General features: G+C 49.6%; 8 protein-coding genes across 8 annotated transcripts; 3 read left to right on the top strand and 5 right to left on the bottom strand.

Moving 5' to 3' along the window:
• Positions 1-6: 6 nt before the first annotated feature.
• Positions 7-2,614, bottom strand: ASPSYDRAFT_219528 (triacylglycerol lipase family protein). Its single transcript, XM_040844107.1, has 4 exons — positions 2,109-2,614; positions 1,918-2,048; positions 1,037-1,859; positions 7-979 (listed from the first exon to the last, which is right to left on the bottom strand). Exons 1-4 carry the CDS (start codon positions 2,175-2,177, stop codon positions 128-130), a joined length of 1,875 nt encoding a protein of 624 aa, XP_040707088.1. The 5' UTR covers positions 2,178-2,614; the 3' UTR covers positions 7-127.
• A 70-nt stretch (positions 2,615-2,684) lies between these two features.
• ASPSYDRAFT_138768 (60S ribosomal protein uL6) lies at positions 2,685-3,798 on the bottom strand (the record flags this gene model as incomplete). The annotated part of the gene is made up of 5 exons (XM_040840869.1): positions 2,685-2,735; positions 2,788-2,965; positions 3,119-3,374; positions 3,472-3,519; positions 3,753-3,798. The coding sequence occupies 5 exons, from the start codon at positions 3,796-3,798 to the stop codon at positions 2,685-2,687; spliced, it is 579 nt and encodes a 192-aa protein (XP_040707087.1).
• A 471-nt stretch (positions 3,799-4,269) lies between these two features.
• Positions 4,270-5,226, bottom strand: ASPSYDRAFT_140028 (glutaredoxin; the record flags this gene model as incomplete). Its single annotated transcript, XM_040841005.1, has 3 exons — positions 4,270-4,586; positions 4,649-5,093; positions 5,152-5,226. The coding sequence occupies 3 exons, from the start codon at positions 5,224-5,226 to the stop codon at positions 4,270-4,272; spliced, it is 837 nt and encodes a 278-aa protein (XP_040707086.1).
• A 916-nt stretch (positions 5,227-6,142) lies between these two features.
• On the bottom strand, positions 6,143-8,917 carry ASPSYDRAFT_138507 (uncharacterized protein; the record flags this gene model as incomplete). The annotated part of the gene is made up of 2 exons (XM_040840848.1): positions 6,143-7,050; positions 7,099-8,917. The coding sequence occupies 2 exons, from the start codon at positions 8,915-8,917 to the stop codon at positions 6,143-6,145; spliced, it is 2,727 nt and encodes a 908-aa protein (XP_040707085.1).
• A 2,104-nt stretch (positions 8,918-11,021) lies between these two features.
• ASPSYDRAFT_25369 (uncharacterized protein) lies at positions 11,022-15,050 on the top strand (the record flags this gene model as incomplete). Its single annotated transcript, XM_040844154.1, has 4 exons — positions 11,022-11,312; positions 11,419-13,033; positions 13,121-13,234; positions 13,294-15,050. The coding sequence occupies 4 exons, from the start codon at positions 11,022-11,024 to the stop codon at positions 15,048-15,050; spliced, it is 3,777 nt and encodes a 1,258-aa protein (XP_040707084.1).
• Positions 15,051-15,564: 514 nt separating this feature from the next.
• ASPSYDRAFT_52990 (RXT2 domain-containing protein) lies at positions 15,565-17,416 on the top strand (the record flags this gene model as incomplete). Its single annotated transcript, XM_040848592.1, has 4 exons — positions 15,565-15,637; positions 15,708-15,829; positions 15,950-16,103; positions 16,182-17,416. 4 exons carry the CDS (start codon positions 15,565-15,567, stop codon positions 17,414-17,416), a joined length of 1,584 nt encoding a protein of 527 aa, XP_040707083.1.
• A 696-nt stretch (positions 17,417-18,112) lies between these two features.
• Positions 18,113-19,094, bottom strand: ASPSYDRAFT_37805 (bifunctional phosphatidyl-N-methylethanolamine N-methyltransferase/phosphatidyl-N-dimethylethanolamine N-methyltransferase). The gene is made up of 5 exons (XM_040845573.1): positions 18,999-19,094; positions 18,901-18,940; positions 18,778-18,794; positions 18,283-18,709; positions 18,113-18,210 (listed from the first exon to the last, which is right to left on the bottom strand). Exons 1-5 carry the CDS (start codon positions 19,045-19,047, stop codon positions 18,135-18,137), a joined length of 609 nt encoding a protein of 202 aa, XP_040707082.1. The 5' UTR covers positions 19,048-19,094; the 3' UTR covers positions 18,113-18,134.
• rgsC (putative intermediate filament protein (Mdm1)) lies at positions 19,087-23,457 on the top strand. The gene is made up of 2 exons (XM_040845572.1): positions 19,087-22,034; positions 22,082-23,457. The coding sequence occupies exons 1-2, from the start codon at positions 19,391-19,393 to the stop codon at positions 23,152-23,154; spliced, it is 3,717 nt and encodes a 1,238-aa protein (XP_040707081.1). The 5' UTR covers positions 19,087-19,390; the 3' UTR covers positions 23,155-23,457.
• Positions 23,458-23,474: the final 17 nt, after the last annotated feature.

Raw genomic sequence — 23,474 nt, 5'->3', positions numbered from 1 at the left:
AATCTATGTAATACTTGAATTTCATCAATCCCCGTTATCAACTTGAGTTCTTGGCAAATAATGGTACAGTACGTAATACTTATGGATACATTCTCGAGAGCTGCAAGAAACTTCACTAGGTGGACAACTAAATCGAACCCAAATTAGGAGTAAACTGATCAGGGCTTGTCAACGTAACGCTTGGATCCCTATCCTTCGCACCCGCAAGGTCAATACTATAGCTCCGTCGCTGCCTCGGGATACCCTCATTCGGCTGTGGTCGCGGCGTGTCTTGTTTCAAGTAGTCCGACCCCATCGCCATAGTCGTTGCCTGCGGCGGCACAGTCGATATCCCTAAGCCCGACCCAAGAGTCTCAGCAGTTGGTCTCCGTCTTCGAACGACTTGGTACCCTTTGTCGAGCTCGATTTCCACGGCGCACCGCACTTTCAGTGCGGAGACAGCAGGCCACACGCCGCGTTCACCCTTTCGTATCCAATGAGCTAGGCTAGCTTGGTCTGGGTTCTGGAAGAGTTTGGGAAAATCACGTAGTCTTAGGTCTGGAACTAGGGTTAGGTGGGATCCCGGAACTGACTCTTCGATTAGAAGTCTTGCCAGCGGAGATGGCAAGAGACCGATATAGTTGAGTTGGCGAAGACGGTGTCCAATTTCGAGAGCAACCAGGCGAGTCAGGGGCCGAGCTATATTCCAGTGGCCTGTTGTAGGCCGTCGGTCAAGGAAGTTGAGCTCCGAACGAAGAAAAGGGATTATGTATGGACGTGCTTGGGAGATTATGAAGTGGTTTACGTTGAAGAGCTCAGCAATTCTGGAAAGCGGAGATTCGCCTTCTTCATAATGGGTGTGGCGCCAGGGCTTGAAAATGACGTCCTCGCTGTGTGGCCAGGGAACGACAGAGCCGGTTTCATCCTTGCAGTAGATTGTCACGGGAGGGTAGAGGGAGTTATTGGTTGCATTGGAAGCAACCGCGGCAGACCAGATTAGCTGCGGTTTCAGGTGGTTAGCTGGGGTACACCTATAGAATTGGGAAAAGGAACGTACCACGTTTGGTGCCGTTAAGTAATTGAGTAGGTTTGGTGTTCCGCTCCGGCCCGATGTTGCGACTGTGATATTCAAGATCCGTTTAGACCTAGCATACGCCTCTTCAAATGTGAGGTCGCCCAAGTTGGCGCGAACGCACTCTTCTAATACCTCGGCTTCAAGGAAGTAACCTTTGCTAAAATACCGCTTTGTACGCCGCAGTAGGGTCATCAGTTCACTATTTGCGAGGCTTGACGGAAGGAGCCACTGGCTGGACCAGGACGAAGTCTGAGTTTCTTCCTGTTGTTGGTCGAAAGCAGAAAGATCGATATTTCCGCCATCTAGGATACCCAGCAGCTCTTCCTCGTTGTGAACACCAACTAGCGCCGCGATGAGAGCTCCCGTCGCCGTGCCCGTGATAATACGCGGCAGGAGGCCCTGCAAATGAAGCGCCTTGACGACACCAAGATGACAAAGTCCGAAAATCGAACCACCCTGTAGTAGTAGGGTTGTTCTTCCAAACGCCTGGCGCGTATCGTGTAGCAACTCCACCTTGGCCTGGGAGGTAAACCCGCTATCGTGCACCGGGGCGGTCTGCACTGCCGTCACATGCTGAATGGAGAGTGCGACTTGCGTGATGTAGTCATCAATCAACAGCTTTGTGCCTGCGTTGGCATGTAAAAAAAGTTTGGGTGAGGTGATATTGCCAAGGTTGCGGACGAGGCCTGATCGAAGAAGATTGACCAGCGTAAGGATGTCATCATCTTCCCGAGCGGCCATCAGACCTGTCAGCCTGCCCATGATGAGGCGAGAATCATAGTGCTTGCTTGATGGGTTTTGGCGCCTATAACATGTTAGCGACAGTGGAGTAATTCTTAAATCGACACCAGAGGGAGTATCACCATAGATCCAAGCTGAGAAGCTCATCCAGCTGGAATGCCGACTCTTCCCAGTCTTCGTAGTTAGTTGCTATTGTCAACTCATGGCGGAGTCTAGTTCGGGGGGACTTGGACCTCCACCATGAAAAAAGTCGCTATACATAGACAAACAATCAGTACAGATCGATGGAATGTGCGCAATGGGTGGAGATTACTTCTTTCCAGAACAGCGTCACATCCAGCACCATGCTGATGACAGCGAAGATCAAAGCGTAAACAGCCATGGCGGGCGGTTTAATCCTAATCGCGATGAGGAGATGAAGTCATTGAGGATATCGCCCCTCCGGTCTGATTCACATGCTTGTTTGCTACCCACGAGGCTGACAGGGAGGTTGATCATGAGGGACGGTGTTAAGTTGTGTGAAGAGGTGGGTTGAAGTGGCATGCGGCCTTGCATCACAAGCAAAACACCGCACTTCCGGGCTCCAGCATTTCCGGACTTTTACCAATACACTTCGTGACCCTAAGATACTATTACTCCCATAATGGTTTCAATAAACCTTGGAGTGTGCTGTACAAAAATGAACACAGTTTTTGCTCTACACAACACGCCCCAGCTAAGAAAGCGCCATATCTGTGGACAAGGAAAAAAAAAAAAAAAAAAGAGGGCATATATGAATTTCATGGTCTTGAATTTTTGGATTTCATTTCGCTTTGCTTCCTGGTGCAATATGGCGAAAATACAAAGGAATCTCCAGACACCCTAACTACCCACCAAGCGGACATTACATCTATTCCTCAACGATGTTACCCTTCTCAGACACGTACAGACCGTCAAGGAACTGAAGCGATGGTTAGTAGTACATTCGGTCCACTCGGTTCGTTATCCCTCACCTTTCGGATATCCTTGTTGCGGACTCTGCAGATCTGCTGGATGTCGGCGGCACTCTGGGAAACAGCCTCCAGGGAGTTACCGGAGAGCTGGAGCTCATCCTTGACGTTGGGGGAGGTCATGATATCGACACCGGGCTGGCAGACCACGCGGCGGACGTACTTCTCACCCAAGAAGTTACTGGACACAAATTAGCACAACAATCCAATATATCCATGCCAAATATGACCGGTTTGCGAGATTAAAAAAAAAAAGGAAAAAACTGAGTAACATATTTTACTCCTCTACCACTCGCAAACCAAGTCTTATCCGACCACGAGAAAAGTTGCATACCGGATCTCGACATCAAACTGGCCAGTCTCGGCGTTCTTCTCAATGTTCACGTTGATGGGAAAGTGAGCGTAGACGTAACGCATCTTGTACTTGAAGCCCTTGGTGACACCGATGATGAGGTTGTTGATGATGGTGCGGACGGTGCGGAGGGTAGCGACACCCTTGCGAGAGCCGTGGTGCATCTCAATGGAGATAAGGTCCTTCTTGGGGCGGCCGAAGGTAACGGCAATGTGAGAGAGATCCTTGGTGAGCTTGCCTATAAATAATACATGTCAATTGCCATCCGATCCCAGGCGCCAAAACTTTCAAACCACGAAAGTCGACAATCTAGGTGTAATGTTGGGTATGCATACCTCGGGGACCCTCAACGGTCACGATTCTCGAACGAATGTGAACCTTCACTAGAGAGGAATTCGAGTCAGTCTGGGTTCAACAATACGAACACCACCACAATTCCTTCTTCGCAGCGGCCGAACAATCCGGCTCTTCCAAAGAGGCCGCAACCCATAAAGCTGGTGTATGACTCCTTTGTCTTTCCCCGGTGCGGCAAACAACCATATCTCAATCCAAACGTTTTGTATCTTCTTCCTCCCAACTCAAAGTGCTGATAAAAAAACCAGGGTCGCAAGCTCACCATTGTCGGGAATCGGCAGCGTTTCCTCGGAGTGAATGTACCGCATCTTGACTGCTGCGTGGGCTTAAAATGTCCGAGGGGGCAGGTTGTCGTTGTCGTCGAGCAGTCGGGTCGTCGAGAAGATCGAAAATCAGTCGAAAGCCGCGCACACAATCTTTCCCGGTGGTGGTGGAGCGAAATCACGAATCACGGGGTTGTGCGTCGCTTAGCGTCGAATTGGGTTTAGCGCGTCCGTTAGGTTCTAGGGTTCCTCTCTAGCATCAAGGACCACTTCGAGTCTTCCTCGAAGTATACAGCCCTGTTTGAAAGTGCATCTTACCCGCCCGGTTGCCGATTAGATTGTTGGGAAATATGCTAATATACATTATCACATCATGAATCATACTAAATATATACAAAGATAAAAAGGAGAAACAATTAATAACATCCCATCCTCAATATCTCTGTGATCCGTGCCAAGACCGCTCACCAAAAGGCAGGGTTTGCCGAAGTTAGGTAGTCAAGAACATTGTCAGGCTTAATCAGTGCTATCGGTCTCCTTCCGTTCGACTTCTTGAAGCCACTTACTACCTAGACTTTTCAATCTTGACGCGAGCTCTTCATGTTCATCTAATGCAACGATATCATCCCCGCCGCCAATACTCCTCCCGTTCACTAGGATGTTTGGGACCGTCTGACGGCCTGTATTCTCTCCTAGAAGCGACTGTAGCTGCGAACCAAGCGCGTGCTGGTCCAGTTCGACGACGAACGGAGCCGGTACAATCGAATACTTTTCTAGGAGGATTTCCTTGGCTTTCTTGCTAAACGGGCAATAGGACTTCGAAAAGACGATAACTATAGAGCGTCAGTCACAGGAACAATAAAAAAAATGCAACCGAACATGCGCGCAAGCTTACTCGGCGACCGCTTCAATATCCCGTTCAACTCGGCCTTCACCTTCGCTTGCTCATCCTCAAGTTCTTGCTGTTTCTTTTTCTCCTGTTCGTCTTCGTTCTTGTCCTTTGTAGGTACGTTTTCAGCCCCAGCCCCAGCCCGACCATTATCCTGGTCCTTTCCTTTAGACACCGTCATCTTCGTCCGACCCGCAATAGGAATCTCCTCAGTACCTTGGTCCTCAGGAGTTTTCGGCTGTCCCTGCACCTCCGGTTGCGCCTTAGGGATCGCTGGTTCCTGCTTATCATCACCTCCATCGACGTAAGTATAACCCTCGGCCGGATGTTCCTTGTTCGTATTCGGTAGATGATGTCCCGCGTCTGCGTTACCCGCGTTCGCCTTCTCCGCGTTTATTGCGGCAACGGTCGACTGGTAGAACTTCTGGTTTTGAATGCTTTGGCTTTCACCCTGTGTATTCACGCGCGTTAGTTACTACTGTGATGGCAATAGGGGATGGGTTGCATACCGAATAGTGCAAGTACAATATGAACACAGCCAGCGTCGTCACGATGAGAGCCCGAATGCGCCTTTGGGAGATCATTTCGGAAAGTGAAGGTGGGACACTTCAATTCGAGATAGGAATCTGTGATGACTTAATTATTATGGGATGGCGACTGTGGTTTTAAGCGAATGTGTATGCTGGTAGCATTGGTCAAGAGCTCTTCAAAAGTAGAACATGCGCGGGTTAGGTCATAGGGGGGCCGGCGCGAGTCAAGACCGAACATTTGGCGAGCGCGCAAAGGTCCCGAGGCGTAGGGTGGCTTGGGGAGTGGTCAAAAGAGCCTTGGGGAACCAATGTTGGAGCCAGATAAATGATGTCTCCGTTGACAGCGTTATATTGTCGGAGTTCCCTGGCGCGTGGGGAAGTCGAAATGGACCCCGAGGCGGCCCGTGCAGGCGGTACACCGATGGCAATGGTCTACCTCGTGAGGACGACAGTTCAAAGTCAACTATCGACTGGTAACTATCGAAATTGTTGACGAAGGAGCCTAATGTCACGGATATTTGACTTTAAAAAAGGCAGCATTGTGGATTTCTCCAGAGAGCATTCCGTACTCTTACCCATCGTCGTTCATCATAACTAACTGTAGAATGGCCTCTGGTACAATTTCTTCTATTAAGAATTAGATTATGAAATGTCTATGCTATCGAGTGTGGTTTTGTAATCAATGGTATCATGATCAAAAAGTGGAAACAATAGTAATAATAAAAGAAAAGGCAGGGTTGGATATAAGGGGTTTTGAAGTGCATATAAGTCGATGCAAGGAAATCAATTCCGTTCGAGAAGATGAAGAACAACCGCGGAACCCGCAGCGGTAGCGCTCGAAAAACCCCCATATCAGACAGCATAATGCCAATCAAGTCAAGGCCGTATAATCATATATCCACCTTGTGATCCATGGTGGTCTCATTTGCTTTCTTTGACTGATCTCTCCCAGGGAGGTGGTGGCTTAAGACTAGGCTGCAACCATGGCCCCAGAGCGGGTGCCGAGTGTCGCTCTGCGTTTGCCTTGAACCAGAGTCATCCAATCCTCCCATTCTTTAGCAATTTCCATAAGGACGTTGCCCATTACTGTGGCTGAAGCCATTAGTCCATGGCCCTCACCTTCGAGGACCCGGACCTCGCAACGCCGCATAGTCTGACCCAACCATCGGACATTATCAACGGGAACACGAGTGTCTCGACTTCCATGGTGAATTACAACATTTCGGGTGATATCCACGTATCGGAATCCGATTGGTTGCTGACGCTCTAAGCAAACCAACAAGTCAACAGCGGGATTAGCGTGAGTTGTGGCTAGTTCCCATATTTTATGCGTCAGTCGATTATCGTAGTCTGATTGGCGTTCACGTTCCTCGGAGTCAATCGCAGTCTGGTTGGTAATAACCTGGGTCTTTCCATCACTAGATCCATTGACATTGCGAGTCACATGGATGCTATCCATTGATTTGAAGTCTTTCTCCGACTGTTGTTTACCATCTTTGGCTTCTAGAGAAATTGGACGAGAGCCATCTTTCATGGTGGCACGACGCTTACTTCTTCGCGGAGACTTGGGAAGACTGGATGTGAGACTTGCGCTCGTGGCACTCATGAAGCTCGAATTGGCGATTTTGAGGAATGAGGTTGGCAAGGCCCGAAGGAACCGATGCGAATAAGGTACCGCATTGTTTGGAACAGGGGTCTTGTATGACCCAATGTTGGAAAGTTGAGAAGGGGGGATCCACGGCGCCAATAGGTGGATACGACCGCGGATATGCTGTGGTATTCTTAGAGCTGTAGCAAGAGCATAAATAGCACCCGCTGAATGTGCTAAGATAGAAAATTTGGTGACTTTTAAATGGTTACAGACAATTGCAACATCATCTGGAAAGGTTAGCGTTGCCATGCTCACAGCTATGGTAGCTTACTTACCAGGCCAGCTGAGAGGGGTCCCAGCATCACTCACGTAAGGGCCGCTTTCACCAACTCCAGGCCGATCCAGCGTCACAAGTCGGAGGCCAAGAGATCGCGCTAGTTCATCATAGAATGCCATCAAATATCTTGTTAACCCCATGCCGAGGCAGCAAAGCACCATATGACCTTTGGGGTCACCAACTTCTGAAAACGCTATCACGCGGCCGCTGGTAGGATGACGTACCCTTTGTGTTAGCTTCGGCGAGGTTACATATTCAAACACAGCAAGATCAACCGAGTCTGCGCTTGATGGGCGGTCTTCGCCCACAACTGAAGAACGGGAATGAGAAGTTGGACCGGATGGAGACCGTTTATGTAGTCGTGGCGCCTGCTGCGACTCCACAGAATGTCTGTTCCGCAGCTTCTCCATAGGATCTGTTCGGTCAAAGGACTGTCTTGTCGCAAAAGATTGGGATGACACGATCGTCGGCCTCTGCGTGATCTGGGGGCTATTGCGAGGGAATGACCGACTTCTCCCAGTCAGAATAGCTGGAGACGGAGCACTCTCATCAATGATCAATTCATGTTGCGCGATGCTGCCACCAGTATCACTCCGCGCCCGTGAGGGTGGCTGTTGCACGCTTGTTGGTTCTTTTGTCGGATGTTGAGGCGTATTATCGGTTTCCAGCTCGCTTTTTATTCTCTGCTGTTGGTCTCTCAGTTCTTGGATCCTCTTTGTCACTTGTTCGGTTTCGTTGCCAACGCCTGAGATACCACTATCCGTTTTAATTTCCTTACTAGCGGTTGATGAATATCGACTATGACGGCCGCTTTTACGGTGTTTCGGGCTGGAAGAATAGCCGTGTCGCAAGGACGACTCCCGAGCAGGGATAATTCTTCCACTTCCAATTCCCCCCGGTGTGCTTGGTGCGCTGTCGTGGTTGCTTTGTAACGAAGAGCGCTCCATTCCTGTAGGAGTGCTGATTGAGTGCTCCCGGTATGCATCCACTGCAAACTGAGTGGGCCTTCCTTCTTCAACAACGTCGGCCATTGAATGTAGGGACCGCAAGCTAGCCCTGCTGCGCGGAATGTTGTGCTTCAAGCCGTCGGTGTAGCTATTTGTTTTGCGAAGCCTTTCAATCTGTTTGTCCTTCTCGCCAGTAAATTCGCGCGACGGTTTTCTCAAGAGGCTTTTTAGACTTTTTCTAGAGCTCGTCGAATGGATACTCGCCGCTGCTGATACTTTTTGGGGGCCAGGTTCTGCAGTGATCGTGCCAAACGCAGGATCCTCGAATGTGGCCCTGTAGGAATTATACGAGCTCCGCGAGGTCGGCCTTCCAGCAGAAGCAGACGCAGGCCGTTCGGGATTCAGTTTGAACTTGGGAGATTTTGGTGATTTCGGAGACGGTGGCGCCCGTGCCATGCGAATAACTGGCGACGCTGCGGCATCATCTGGGTGCAAGAAAGGACTATGTGGCAGCTGCTCCTCGGCTGGGTTGTGCGAACCGTAGGTCACACCAAAGCCATGCTCACTAGGTGGCTGCTGGTCGGAAACGTCAAGGTTCTCAGGTGGAAAATAGACTGGGGATGAAGGGTTGGTTTCCGAGTCAATGCGCGGGACGTTCAAGTCGAAATGCGATTGTAGGGGCACGGAAATTGCTGAAAGGGAGGATATTAGCGAAGTAATTACTTCCGGAGAGGTCGGGTCAGCAGCTGTAGAAGAATTCCCAGCATGCGCGCCTGAACGGTCGTTTTTGCGGCGTCTTGCGAGGAGCGAAGACTGGACAGGGGCTTCCGGGGTGGTTGCGGAATGTTGCTGGTTCTCCGCACGATCCATGGTGACTATTGACCGGGGCTATTATAGGTAATACTAGTAAGGTCTCTCGGAATGTTGCCTCTCCACCACCTCAGGCCTAGTGGACAGTCACCGACGACGATATATGCGAGAGGGTAGTGCGAGTTTGCATGATCCAGTAGAAAGACCAGGAATCGAAGGGGGACGGAACTAGCTCAACGGCGTGGATCAATAATGGCTGATTGACGCACCACGCTCGTGCCAGTGAGGTTGAAAGTATGGAGCAGGTGAACCTAAACTGGAAGATTTAGAAGAATCCAGGGCGCAGGGCAAGGCACACCTCCTTGCCGGAGGGTTGAGCTTCACGCCTTGAAGGTTTCCGTTCAGAGCCGGAGAAACGAGGGAGGTGGAACTGCAAGCGCTGATCTAGACAAACAAGAACCTCATACAGACGGGAGTATAATGAGAGACGAGAGAAGCAACGAGGACTTGGCAGTTAATGGAACTATTAGGAGTTGTTGAGATCAGACAAAAGAATGGGGAGGGAAAGGCAAAATATCCCAAAAAGGAGGTCGTCAGAAATTGAGTCAAGATATGTACTGCAGATAAAGCACAGTGAGGGGCAGAAGGGATCTAAAGTCTATTGATGAAACGAAGAAAAGATGAGGATCGCGGAGGGAGAAGAGAACAAGAGCAGTAGATAATCGAAACGCCTCCCCTCCATCAGGCGCGATGTGCACACTACACTGTCTGTGATTCTGCGACCCCTTGGAAGATATCTTTTTCATCCCTTGAGAGGGTCGAGGAAAGGGAATCAAAATGCTCGAATCAGGAATGACCCTGTGCTCAAGCCGGACCCCAGAGACCCACTGATCCTTTCCCAAAAGCTGAACTCTTCCAGCTGCACCGCTCCACACGGTTCGCAGATCCAAATTTGAGGACGTGCGACTCGAAACTCGAGAGTTGTCTGCACTCCTCGCACCCGAAACCGGTCTTTCCAATCAGGCCGCAGAGCGCGATAAGGCCAAGATTTGTTTGGAAGCAACCCTGGAGATGATCGGGTGGGAGCAGAACGCATCGGTCGGCTTGTGCCCCTGCGATGAAACCCTATCGTTCCGGCGGCTCTTGTTCTCCCTCGGACAGGATGGATTATTGAAGATCTAATCGAAACCATGGTTCAATTACATGATGTTCAGGTGTTGAGCGATGCCGGCAGCACGGCACGAGTCTCCATCAAGTAAGTTTTTAGTGTCGATTTGCGCTGAGACGCCTCGTGCGTGGAGCAAAGCTTCTACTATCTTCAGACTGCAGGTTCCAGATTAGTCTCTGCATGTTCGAGTGGAAGCTCGTTTCCCTCAGGTATGCACCACTTCGAGGCAAGGGCGGTACAATAGTATATGCAAAGCTGTAAGCCATTGCGAGGGGGGCGTGAGCTTCAGACCGACAATGCTAATATAGGTCAACTGCGCGAGATTAAGGCGAGAACCCCGAGAATGCTCTCAACACTAGGTCTAGGTGTTTGAAAGTAGGCGCCCAGTGTCCGTCATATCTACGGAGGATCTACTAGTACGGTATTAGTAGTACCATCATATCCGAGCATATTATTCTACCTGAATCCTAACAGACTAGTTGTGAATAATAATATATATCACGCACTTGTGCCTTGCGGCTCACACTAATGGCTGAGCTGCGAGGCGTGGGAAATAATACGGATCATGCCCGTGACACTAATTAAAAAGCTTTGGACTGAGGCCATGGAACAACTAATATCCTCGACTAATCCTATTCAGATTACTTTGTAAATCAATCAATGTCAAATAAATAATGGATAACAATAATCCCACGCCAGTTGGACGGAGTATACCTCCGAGCTGCTCTTCAGTCTTCAGGCTGCGGCTTGGCAAAACACGGTCTGTTGCAAGCTAGTCTAACTTGAGGCCCTGAGGGTGACAAGTGACAACTGTGCCCCGCGCATCTCCACGAGGACTTCGACGACAATTGCAACAACAAAGCTCGCCCACGGCGCCGCACAACCTCCAGACGGCGCGCACAGCTTCTATAATCGGCTCTAGTGGCCGTGTGTGAGACATTGTTATCCCAAGATATGCGGTGACCTGTCGCTGTCCACAGCAAGTTCTGGTCCGCAATGGACGCCTACCCCCAACCTTACGTCGCCAATAACTTCCCATTCGTTCTGCTTTGTGGCCTCGAGGCCGATAGCACCCACTCCGAATCGCATACAGATGAATCCTCATGTCCATATCCGCTCCTGAAAGAGAATGGCATTGTAATAGAGTCTGATTTCCCGCCTTTGGAGGGGGAAGTTGCGGAGGAATTGCGGGGTGTATTTCTCGCTGAAGATGCGTCGCAAGGCCCCAAGGACGATATTTCTGAGGAGAGACCCCGGGTCGAATATAAAATAAAGTCTGTTGGACGGGTACGTCATCTATTTATTCGAACTCGCCTATAATATTCGCATTGAACGTTCTTCCCACGACCTCGACATCTCTCCATCACTGATGAAACTGCTAATTCTCCCTTAGAATTACAGACTCCCTCCGCGCAAGGCGAATCCTCCCCCTACGTCTCCACCTACGAGCCCGACGGCTACTCAAGACCATGGCGGATACCATAGATCTTCGCTTATCCTTCATTCGCCTATATCCCCGTTGACGCCCGGCTCCCCAACGTTTCCCGACGGCATAATGACACCTCTGTGGGCTGCAAAACACCAGGAGATGGTTCCGGCTGTGGTGATAAACTTCTTCCCGTTTTGCCTTGACTCAAACATGAGCTCTTTGCGTGACAATCAATTGAAGATAGAAATCAACAGCCTGAGGAAAGAGTGGTCCGCCTCTGGCTACAAGACCCGCTTTGTTGTCGTTCTTCTGCCAGAAGCTAACAGCGACGACTTGGGAGATGTCGACGATCGAATCATGGGAATTCGGCGAGCAACCAATTTGGAGCAAAAGTCGATATTCATTCTTCCACCCGACGTGAGCTCCGAGGAGCTGAGAGAGTTCACAAGGTCCCTACTGTCCCTTTTGCAGCCCTCGTTGATGGAATATTATCGGGATCTGTCCAAACACGCTCGGAGGAAACGAAATAGGGGCAGTATACCACCCCCAACGGCCCCGCCAACGAGTGGAACCTCTCAAACATTGTCGCTTCAAGGATGGAATACGAGGTACGAATTTAAAATGGGAATATTTGCGGAGTTTAGGCAGGAAATAGATGCGGCCCTCAAAAATTACGAGAGTGCATACGATACCCTGTTTGGGGAAGAGGTTTTCGAAAACATCGCTGGCTGGGATCCGAAGTTCAATGATGCACGACTGTTAGCAGACACCCTTGCCATCCGCATAATTCGTTGCCTACTACATACCGGGTATACGACTTCTGCAGTACGAGCATGGGTATATCACCGGAGCCGTATACAAGATATTGTGAACCGGCGAGGGAAAGGGACGAGGAACTACGGCTGGGAAGCCTGGGAAGCTAGGTGGTCACTGGTAATGGCTCAACTCGTTCATCAAGCTCACATTCCACAATTTACATCTGTTGGAATTTCCCATGACCAGTATAATGAGCACAACTCGATATTCGTCCCGCACGTAAAGGCGCATCCTCCTGGGAATGAAGTCGAGCCGTGGGAACGGCTTCACCATGAGGGATACTGGCTATATCGTGCAGCAAAACATACCGTGTACCGGCGAGCCTTGGCGAAGCAAATCCCGCCAGAAGATCGGATACCACCAGGACAGGCTCCTGCATCTCAGATAGCTAACAAGGCTTATCTTTATGACACATATCTTGCACCAGAGTCTCACGTCGAAGCTTCACAGACTGGCACTGGTGGGTTTGACCATTCATCATTGATATTGGATACTCTCAAGGCGGCATTGGCCGAATTCTCGAAACGAAATCAAGTACGAATGACGGAGAGTCTTAGTTTAGAGATCGCAGAGGAGTACATGCGTATGAACTCGTGGTTAGAAGCTTACGAAACTCTCCGTCCGCTTTGGTCGGCCCTAACTTGGCGGCATTCTGGATGGTGGTATCTTATGGAGAGGTTTGCCTGGGCCTTGAGAGAATGTGCGCTGCGAGTCAAAGATAGTGAAACCGTTTTAAGGGTTGACTGGGAGTTGCTAAACTGGGGTAGGCTTCTTTGCCTTCTTTCGAGTTTTCTTTTCCCCTCTTTTCTTTTTTCTGTCCATATTTTCTGACATTGCAATGGTTCTTTAGCGCTCCCGCCGCGTCCTAACTGGCATTACGATATCCACCGAAGTCTGGAAGACCTCCCGTCAGACAATCCGAAGCCATCTATTGTGGTTAAAGCGGAGGATATTGTTTCGAGCGGTAAGATAGGGCCCTGAAAATTGCAAAGGAGCTCACTAACATTCGGGCCCTTCTTTTAGTTATCGCAACCTTTGTCTTCCAGAAAGCCGAAGGCAATGTTGGTGAACCTTTACAGGGCCAGCTCGTGTTGAGGTCCTGTGCCCAGAAGTCGTCGGTTCCCATTCGCTTTGCGGTCCTTAAACTCGCTTTTGAGGGTTGCCTTCGTCCAATCCAGCTCCATTCGGACCAGAATACAGATGCAGACGCAGTTACTCCATGCATTATATCATCACCTTCCCTGCGCGACCCGAGCGTTACTCCAGATTTGTCTGCTCTTCAGTCACCCACAAATGGGCTGGCTGCGCTTACTGGGATTGCCGACCTTACTATCGGGCCTTCCCAAACTAAAGTGTATAATCTGACCTCTATTCCTCGGGAAGCAGGAGAATCTCGGGTGGCTTCAGTGACTCTACTGGTTGCGGAAGAGGCATTCGAGCTCACGTGTGCTATCACGGATCTGAATCAACAAGAATCATCTTGGTGGCAGGAGGCGGCAAAGGGCCCAACTCGTAGGCGAGTCGGCAAAGGCCGTGATGTTAACCGCTGCAAAATCCTACCCAAGCCACCTAAAATTCGACTAACAGTTCCAAACATTAAGACCATTTATTATACCAATGAACGTATTGTCCTCAATCTTCTGATCGACAATGAAGAAGATGAGGCTGCCGATGTTGTTGCCGAGACCAGACTATTCGGCAGCCCCGATTCCCCAGCTAGGATTTCATGGGCCGACGAGGATACATCTCCCAAACCTGGGTCTAATACGCCGGTAGAAGAAACATCTCACTTTGTCAAGCGGCCGATTGGGGCGGTACAACCCGCTTCCCAACGTGAACTGCCGGTTGTTCTTTCTAATACCGAGAGCAGTTTCGAATATGAGCTCGAGGTGTCCGCTGTATACAATCTCGTCTCTGACGTACAAACTCCCATAATCGCTACTTCACGGTTAATAGTACCCATAATTCGACCGTTTGAGGCAAATTATGAGTTCCTGCCTCGACTTAGTCCGCTGCCATGGCCGGATTTCTTCGCGGTTCCTGATGACTTGATCGGATCTCAGCAGGACTCGAAGCCGGGAGGGCTGCAGCAGAGGTGGTGCCTTGATACAAAGGTCGTTTCTTTTGCCCGCGAGCCGCTAGTTATCGAGAAAATGTCTGTTGTTGTACTAAGCCTCAACGGTGGTGCTACCTCTGAAATCGGATTTGAAGCAGTTGTCAGTCCGGGCGAGTTAGTGATTCGTCCTGAAGAGCTTCGTCACTCCAATTTTATCTTGGATATCCAGAAGCTTGTTTTGGGTGACAGACGGCCGACCGCACTTAACCTCGCTCTTGAAATCCAATGGCGAAGAAGTGAAAGTGGCTCGTCTTCTGCAAGTGACGACCTGACAGTAACAACACTCGAAATACCGCGGTTTGTGATTCCGGCTGGTGAACCCCGCGTACTCGCTTCTGCCATTCCATCACATAAGCTTTCCGGGCTGATACACATGGAGTACACCTTGGAAAACCCGTCACTGCACTTCCTTACGTTCAATCTGACCATGGAAGCTAGTGAGAATTTTGCTTTCAGTGGCCCAAAGACCATGGTCGTCCAGCTAGCACCTGTGAGCCGACACACCATCCGTTATAATCTGTTGGCTTCCAAAAGAGGTTTATGGATCCAGCCACAACTCCTCGTTGTGGATACGTATTTCAATAAGTCTCTACGGGTGCTCCCGACGGAAGATATGCGGTCAGATAAAAAGGGAATCCTGGTATGGGTTGATGCTGAGGATTAAAATATGTATAGAGAGAGAGCAATATGACTGTCAGATTATCACATTTTTGTCCCCTTCAGCATTTGCTATCTATATAGTAGAAGCATGCAGTATAACAAAACAGGATGACTAAATTGAGATTAAGGAAGCGATAACTTTTGTAAACAAAGATCAGCGCTAATTATTTACTTGAGGCATGAAGGTTGCTCTCACGTGGGGTGGTGTCCTTATCACCATCGTTGAAGAGGACTAGCGCCGACGATCGGGACAGTGCCCGCAGCTTTCCCTTTCCGTTAGGCGGAGAGAGGCCGACTGAGAGAACGACGTTGAGGGAGGCTTTATCTTCTCAGCTACAATCACCTTCTCTATGATTTGAGTTGGTTTGCTAAGTTGGATTCGGTCGCAAATAGGCCATCTACCAAGGCTTTTTAGGTATTAACTTAAACCGGTTTGCGAGTTCCCAAGTCCCGAGTTTTCTACCTCAGCGCGTACACTCCACTTCTGTTCCAACATCGCCTTCATTCAAAACAGAGCCATGGCAGCGCAAGCGGCCCTAATCGCCGATACCATAGTGGGGATGAAACGGGCCCTTCGCAATGAAAATGATGGTATGTACATGCCTCCAGTACCTGAATTTTCGTTATTTCCGAGAGCTTTCTCTGACCCGTGCCTCGTCAGATACGGGCCCCGATGATCCAATTATGCAACCGACGAATAGAGGCAACAAGCTCCAGGCGAATGCAAGATATGTGAAAGAGGGCGCCATGGGCTATGTACACCCCGAGGATCTATATAGACAGGTATTTTCTGTTTCTTAGCTTATATCCGCCGATGCCTGTGCCAGTCTCGTCGGATTGCACGGGCCAACGGCGCTGAGCCTGAATTGCAGACGGCTGATTGCTGTTGAAACCTTGATGCAGAAAATTGACCATGCCGGGTATACACGTTATATTCTTCAACCCAATCCTGTGCGCTACGACTCGGAAGGCGACGAGCTTGATGAGGACGATGAAGACTCAGAAGCAGATGCAGCCGTGGCAGAAGAAAATCCATTCTCTGAGATCGCACTGGAACGTAAGTGAATACTCTTTATCCAATTAAATATAAAATCTTATTGCAAGATGGCTGACTTTATTAACAACGGCTATCTAGATTTTCTGTGCCCATTGAAACATCCATCCGAACTTCCTTCTCACCCTTCGTTATCGCACGCATATACTTCCAAGGCTCTACTACAAATGACACAGGCGATTGAGACCAAGTTGCGCCAGGAACGGGCTTTGCTATGGCGGGCTAGGAATTTACATCGGCAATTCCTTGGTGATGGACGCTGGGCACCGTGTGGCCTGTTCGAGACACCCGAAGACAGGTTGATTTTTGAGCCCCAAATAGCTGGCACAGAGCTTAATTCTCCTCTATCAGAATATGAGACCAACGCGGCCAGTGTCCTGGGACGAAATGGACCTAATGACTTGAGAGACAGTGCCCAAAATCCATTGTCATCTGCAGCCTCCCCAAAAGAAGTCGATTCACTGCCACATCAGACTGACAAACCCGAAGACGCAACTGACGATGTTGAAATGGCGATTGAGCCAGCTGGGGTACCAGAGAAAGAGTTCGGTATTCTCGATACCAATCTCGCGAAAGAGCCAAAGTTTGAAGAAGTTGATACAGTTGTGGGCGACCTTCCGCATCATTCAGAATCTCGAGACGGTGCAGCCAAATTAAATGGTGACAAAACAGATAAATCATATGGCGATCTGGATCGGATTCCAGATACAGATGGGACAGTTGACAAAGGGACGAAAGAGGACGATGGTGCCGGTCCAGAGCGTCGAAATAATGATGATATGGAAGATGAGATAAATGAGGATGTTGAGATGGAGAATGGATCGTCTCCAGAGCCCCCAAGACGTATGACAACCAGAGCTCAGACCAACGCAGGCCAAGCGCAGCAAGACCCCGATTCCGAGCGTGCTTCCCCATCCGCTTGTAGCGATGCACTCAATCCACTACCTACACCGCACCCCTTGTATCTCGTGCCCGAATCAGTTCGCCCAGACGCAAATTTCGGCCTACCTCCCAATGAGGCCGAGGATACCCGCCGACTTCTCTGGTCGTACGTCCAGAAACAGGAAGAGACAGTGCGCGGTTTCGAACACATGCTTGAGGCCCTTCTACAAGCTTGCCGGATGAAAGAGGAAGTTTTTGAATGGTGCAAAGCGGAGGGACATGTCGGTGAATTGAGTGATGGGGAAGATTGGTATGACCGTGAGAAGTGGGGTCTTGCTGAAGGGGAGGACCTAAAGAAGGGCGCGGACGAAGACGACATCGAACCGGTTGAGGAAAGCCGATCGAATAAGAGGGGCAGGGGTCGTCGTGCCTAATATGGGTCGTCCGTACTCGGTCTCCGGCCCCGTCTCATCCGTATGTGCTGCGTCGTTATACATAGATTTCATAGCGTGGAGTTGGCGGGTATTTAACTCTCGGGTCTTGTTTTGGCTAAGACGTGGGTTGCTGCCATGTCAAATGGTTTATACCCTCTTCAGGCCTTCGCTGGGATGGCCTTTATACATACTGTTGGTATGTCAAACAGTCGTGGGAATGACTTATTCCGGAGTTTTTGGGACGTTTAACAATATTCGTGAATCATACTAGGTGGCAACTTCCATCTGTAATCATCAAACGAAGTAACCATAAAAATCACTTTGCTTTTAAACCTAAGTTCCATGTGCATTAAATGACCTTCAATCTAAATATGTACGGCTTAAACTATCCTTAGGGGCATTTCACATTCCATTCATGCTCCCTTGTTATCCTCTCAATTCAATGTTGAATATCACCCCGCCTTTTTGTTCTCGCCTTATTCTGTTTTCCAGAGCTAGGGCTAAGGCCATCCATCAACCCAGCTTCGGGCCATCTTTGTTGTCCTGTACCTGGTCTTCATTTGTCATGCCGAGTTGGTTATTCTCCCCGTTTCATCTTTATGAATGTTGAATGCTCAAATCTTAATCTCAACATCGACCTCTTCTATCCTTCGTTGAACATGTTTGTTCTCTGCTTCTAAGCTTGTCGCGACTTACCCGGGTGCAAGGGTTAGGCAATTTATTGGCTCTTGCCGCCTCGCTTCGACTTTGCGCGCTCGCGTTCCCGCTTTGCGTAGATTTCCGCGGTGAAAGGGCTACATGTTGTGTGATTAGATACACCGTTTCAATCACACCAAAAAGCATGAAGAAAGGGAAGAGGGACTTACTCCTCCCACTTCAAGGCAAACCAATACAAGACAAAGACAAAGGCTGTGAGCAAAATACCCGCAACCTTGCCTTTGTAGAGCGCAACACCCAGGAAGTTCAGAGTACTTCCCCAGTACATTGGGGAGCCGGTAACGTTGAAAGGGAAGCCCGTCACGGGAGCATCCATTAGAATACCAAAGTAATCTCCGAGATAGGTACCGGTGACACCAAGTGCATACATGCTTGACAGAACGAGGACAGAGCCCACGGCAAAGAGAGCGCCGCCGAGGATGGGTTGGTGCACAGGGGCATAGTATGGCTGGTCTTCCAGGGCCAACTGGTAGATGTGGTCGCGTAGGATTCCTAGGGAAAAGATGGTGACGGCTAGGAAGTAGCAGCCATAGTATGGGCTACCAAAGATACGAGTCAAGTAGTGGCTTCGATACTCTACGGATAGTATTAGAAGGTGCCCGCCAGATTGCTGCATTTGGGGTGTTGGAGGGAGAGGAAGTTACCGGCACGGGCAACAATACTGGAGTCCGCCGAAGCGGCCGAGGTTAGCAGTGAAACTGAATTGCGCGACATGGTGGTAAACCGATTGCAAATCGGCATTGCGGTTTGCTGATGAGAATACTCACTTCCAGAATATGGGGTTGAATGCAATGGACAGCGCAGCATCTAGACGATCAACAATTGAGAATCAAATGCTGGACGTGAACAACTCAGGGAAACGTACATTTTAGCGTGTCCTGAGAGAAGTCAACAAAGTCGGAATGGGTCGACATATCTGTGGTTGTCGGGGTTGGGGAGCTGCAAAGACTGAGAAAAAAAAAAAAAAAAAACAGAAGGGAGAGATGGGAGGGAAGGGGACATCGACGTCGAGCGGAGAATGGGGGAGCGAAAGGTGCAGGCAAGTGACGTCTTCACCCTGCTCTTAATCAGTGGTCCTTACCGCCTGCCTTCTGCCTCTCCCGCCTTGATATTAGCCTCCAACTGCCATCCTATGATGGACCCAGACACTTTCCATACAAGTCACTTTGCTGGCAATGCATTCGTCTACGCTCTCACATTTCCCTTCTTGACCGCCATGAGAAGGGGACTGGCTGTTATGCAAATGGTGTAACGAAAATGGCCGTGAAACATCGCGAATACATCCTAGCTGGCTTTGGTGGTTTCGTCGCTTGGGGTTTCGCTGTTCACTGGCTCCCTGTTCTCAGATATCTTGGATATGCCTTAGTTCTGGGGGCGTTCTTTTCCTCTACAGCTATATTTGGCGTCGTACTCCTCACGTCGCGAAACTCATCTTTGTCCAAAACCGACCAGTCTAAGAACCTACCTGTCGCATTCGTCGCACGCCGACATTGGCAGAAGGAGGTCCAAGGGTTACGGAAGCACTCTAAGTACCATGCGGAATCACTATATCCACAGTCGTTCATTGTATCCGAAAGTATCGATGAGATGCTTTCACTTATATCTCGCGACTTCGTCTCGTCATGGCACCGCGGAATTAGCCCGAACCCCACCTTCCCCAATGAAGTGGACAAAGTGATACGGACAGCAATTGGGAATCTGCGCGATCGGCTACTGGCAGAGGATATTGTATCCCTTATCGTCTCCCGAATATTTCCAATCTTGACTACACATCTGAAGGAGTTTGATATCGCAGAGCGATCTGTACGAGGAAGGAACTTGACTCGCAATGTCACTGAATCTGAGGAGTTGGATCTTGCTATCGCAAGCAAATACCGTGATGGCCATTTACACTCGGCAGCTGTCCTTTCTTTATCCGACCAAAAAATAGTGGAACAAGATTACTTGCGCAAAATAACCGTTGGATTACTGCCCCAATTGTTCCCGGAGAATGTTGTTAGTAGCCGCATTGTGTCGGTACTCGTGAGGGAGATTGTTTCATGCGCTGTTCTCTTTCCACTTGTTTCAGCAATCTCGGATCCGGATACGTGGAATCAATTGATGGAAGCCTACGGTCGAACTGCTCTTCAGGATCGGAAAACTGTACGCAAGCTCCGGGCTGCCTTGGACGAACATGCATCCCCCGCTCCCAAATCGAAACGCGGCCATCCTTTCCCGCGTCTCTTGCCAAACGATTCCGAGCGAGCTTTCGAGCGGTTTGTCCGAACTATTAGACGCTGCAATAACCTGTCCGATGCCCGGCGGTTCAGAGCTCTTGTAGCTAGTCAATTGAAACGAGAGTCGATGGTTGAAGGGCAGGATCCAGTCTACCTTCGGCGACTCGAAACCGGAAAAAGGGTTCTGGATCAGAAGGTAGCCAAACTTTCGACCCCTAATGACCAGTCGTCTCATGCCGCTGCTGCAGTTTCACACTTCCGACGCAAGAGCTTATCAGCGGCCCAGGAAGCATCTCTGGTTGATGTGATGCATGACGCTTCGGGCCTATCATATTTTATGGAGTTCATGGACCGTCAACATCTCATGTCTCTCGTGCAATTCTGGATCGTGGTTGACGGGTTTCGTAACCCGCTTGAGGATGACTTCGGCGACGAGTCATCGCCCAGCTCTAAAACGTGGACAACCGCGGACAGGAATGACATGGCCCTAATTAGCGAGACATACCTTACAAAACCTGAACTGAAGGTGACAGAAGAATCTCGTCAAATTGTGAAGGCCTTCCTAGGTGCAGGAAAGCGTGCCACCTCCGAACAATATCGTAAAGCTCGCACAGTGATATTGACCACTCAGTCTGCTGTGCTGGAAGAGTTACAAGATGCTTATTTCCCAAAGTTCAAGCAGTCAGACCTATACTATAAATATCTAGCTCTCGATGACAGCTCACATAGTAGCGGCGTCGCTGTGACGTCCTTGTCATCTCAGCAAACCCCTGTGGGCACTCTCGAGATTCGGGAAAGACGCCCTCTTCCTCCATTGATGAATCGCACGACGTCTCATCCGGGTTCCAAGCCGAAAAAGGATCTACGGAGAGCTGCCATTTCGTCGAATGATGTTCCTAGCTTAAAGAAACTCTTTGACGACGAAGAGCCAGCGAGACACTCAATAGACTCTGAGCGTTCAGCGCCATTGTTCGACGATGACGACGATACAGATCCGCTTTCCATGTCCACCCAGAGTCTTAACCGAGACACTCCGCACGGCGAGTCTGAGAACAATGAAAACAGAGTAATTGAGAACATGGAGGCGGCGCTGAATGACATTATCACAAACGAGCCCAAACATGGGAAACTAGAAGGATTACCTTCCAATGATTCGAACCAAAAATCACCTCGCAGTTCGATTGAAATTCCTACAGCGGATGGTCGAGGGGACGAAAGATTGAAGCCCAGCATCGCCTCTTTGGGACTTTTGGATGGGACATCACGCCGCGGAGTGTTTGATGATGACCTTTTTCCCGAGCAGCAGAAATACCTTGAAGATGAATACGAAGAGCCAGAGGGCGCGGACGCCAAGGATTCTGCGGACGAGGTTCATGAAGCAGCACCAGGAGATCTAGGACTGACGGAAGCAATTCAAGCGCTCACGACAGATATTGAGAAACTTGGGTCACAAGAAGCGGTGGTCGATACTTTGACTCGAAAGGCCGAACTCACGAACAATACAGCCGAGCTACGGATTCTGCGAAAATCTAAGACAAGCATCCAGCGAGAGCTTCATCGCAAAGATATGCAACGCCAACAGTATATGATCCAAGAGAGTGACAATAGCCTGTATGGCCGGTCGAGCATCCGAATTAAGTCCATTGTAGTGGGGAAAGAGGAGGACGGTCGAGAGTTTGCTCTGTGTATGCTAGGCACCACCCTGGTTGAATTCCATGGCTGACATCTACAGATGTTGTTGAAGTACAAAGAAATGCTGGGGAGCAAATGCCGGCAGCATCCTGGGCAGTCGCACGCAGATATAGCGAGTTTCATGAACTTCACCACCAATTACGCATACAATACCCATCTGTGCGCCAGCTAGAGTTCCCCCGGCGGCGAATGGTTATGAAGTTTCAAAAGGAATTTTTACAAAAACGACGCTTGGCTCTGGAGGCGTATCTTCAGAAGTTATTGCTTCTTCCGGAAGTATGTAGGAGTCGTGACTTACGCGCTTTTCTCTCTCAACGAGCCATCATCCCACGCAACGAGGCACCACCAAATGGGGAGACAAAGGACTTAGTGACCCGTATATACAACTCGGTTGCCGATGGAATGGATGATTTCCTTGGGAATTTCGGCGTGCTCGACCAACTGTCAATTGCTGGACAAAATCTCATTTCTGCCGCCACCAGTCAACAACAACAACAACAACAACAACAACAACAACAACAACAACAACCATCTACCGATGTAACAACTGCGGCTAACTCTGGCCTTGCGACTGAAGATGCTGTGACGACCGCCGAAGCTGAGGCTGAACTAAATGCCTTTGAAGATCGCGAACTGGAGCCCTTTATCAAGCCCATCTGCGACCTCTTTTTAGAGACCTTCGAGCTCAACAAGGGCAATAATTGGCTCCGTGGTCGTGCAGTCGTCGTCGTGCTCCACCAGCTCCTCGGCGGTACAATTGAGCGCAAAGTTCGCGAGGGCGCGCGCTCCTTAGTCCAAGACGAACATCTTCTACGCTACCTCGCTCTGGCAAAAGAAACACTCTGGCCTGGTGGGACTTTCCGCCAGAATAAGGTCCGCACAGCCTCGGAACGTCTCAAGAGCCGCACAGAAGCTAGTCTAGTCCTTGCGACGCTCGTACCAGATTTAGCGGGCAATGTAGTCGGGCGCGCAAATGCCCAGGCCGCGGCGAGGAGAATCTTCGCGACACTGAATAACCAGCGACTGAACGCGCATTTGATCTTCACACTTTTAGACGAGATCGTCTTGGTTTTGTTCGGCGGGGACAAGGCCACTGGGCGAATTCGACAATGAGAAACACATTACACACGACACATTAATATTAGACGATAATGACTCGCATGGCTTATGATGGCGACGACACCCACATTCCTATATCTGTATGCTTAGAACAAGGAAGTCAAAAGTTGGTTTTGGTTCGTTGTCGCAGGCTGCGTGATGTTTGATTAGCGATTCTCATAACATATATTGTCTCTGATTTTCCGTCTTATGCTTTCCCCGTCCTAAGAGTAAAAGCGGTGTATTTTAGAGAGCAACTTGAGAAAGAACGGCACGTCGATTCCAGTTTTAAAATTTTCAGGTAGAGTTGATATAGACATGATAGATATATAGAC

The sequence above is a fragment of the Aspergillus sydowii genome (genome assembly GCF_001890705.1).
Source record: "Aspergillus sydowii CBS 593.65 unplaced genomic scaffold ASPSYscaffold_1, whole genome shotgun sequence".
Taxonomy (NCBI): domain Eukaryota; kingdom Fungi; phylum Ascomycota; class Eurotiomycetes; order Eurotiales; family Aspergillaceae; genus Aspergillus; species Aspergillus sydowii.
The sequence above is the reverse complement of the archived record's forward strand: the minus strand, read 5'-3'. Positions and strand labels throughout refer to the sequence as shown.

Coding starts and splice junctions, on each gene's coding strand:
- ASPSYDRAFT_219528 (XM_040844107.1), bottom strand. CDS start 2,177: ATGGCTGTTTACGCTTTGATCTTCGCTGTCATCAGCATGGTGCTGGAT. Junction 2,049..2,108: donor TGACGCTGTTCTGGAAAGAA/GTAATCTCCACC, acceptor GTCTATGTATAG/CGACTTTTTTCATGGTGGAG. Junction 980..1,036: donor ACTTAACGGCACCAAACGTG/GTACGTTCCTTT, acceptor CTGAAACCGCAG/CTAATCTGGTCTGCCGCGGT.
- ASPSYDRAFT_37805 (XM_040845573.1), bottom strand. CDS start 19,047: ATGTCGACCCATTCCGACTTTGTTGACTTCTCTCAGGACACGCTAAAA. Junction 18,941..18,998: donor CTCTCAGGACACGCTAAAAT/GTACGTTTCCCT, acceptor TTGATCGTCTAG/ATGCTGCGCTGTCCATTGCA. Junction 18,211..18,282: donor TTTGCCTTGAAGTGGGAGGA/GTAAGTCCCTCT, acceptor CACAACATGTAG/CCCTTTCACCGCGGAAATCT.
- rgsC (XM_040845572.1), top strand. CDS start 19,391: ATGGCCGTGAAACATCGCGAATACATCCTAGCTGGCTTTGGTGGTTTC. Junction 22,035..22,081: donor CGGTCGAGAGTTTGCTCTGT/GTATGCTAGGCA, acceptor TGACATCTACAG/ATGTTGTTGAAGTACAAAGA.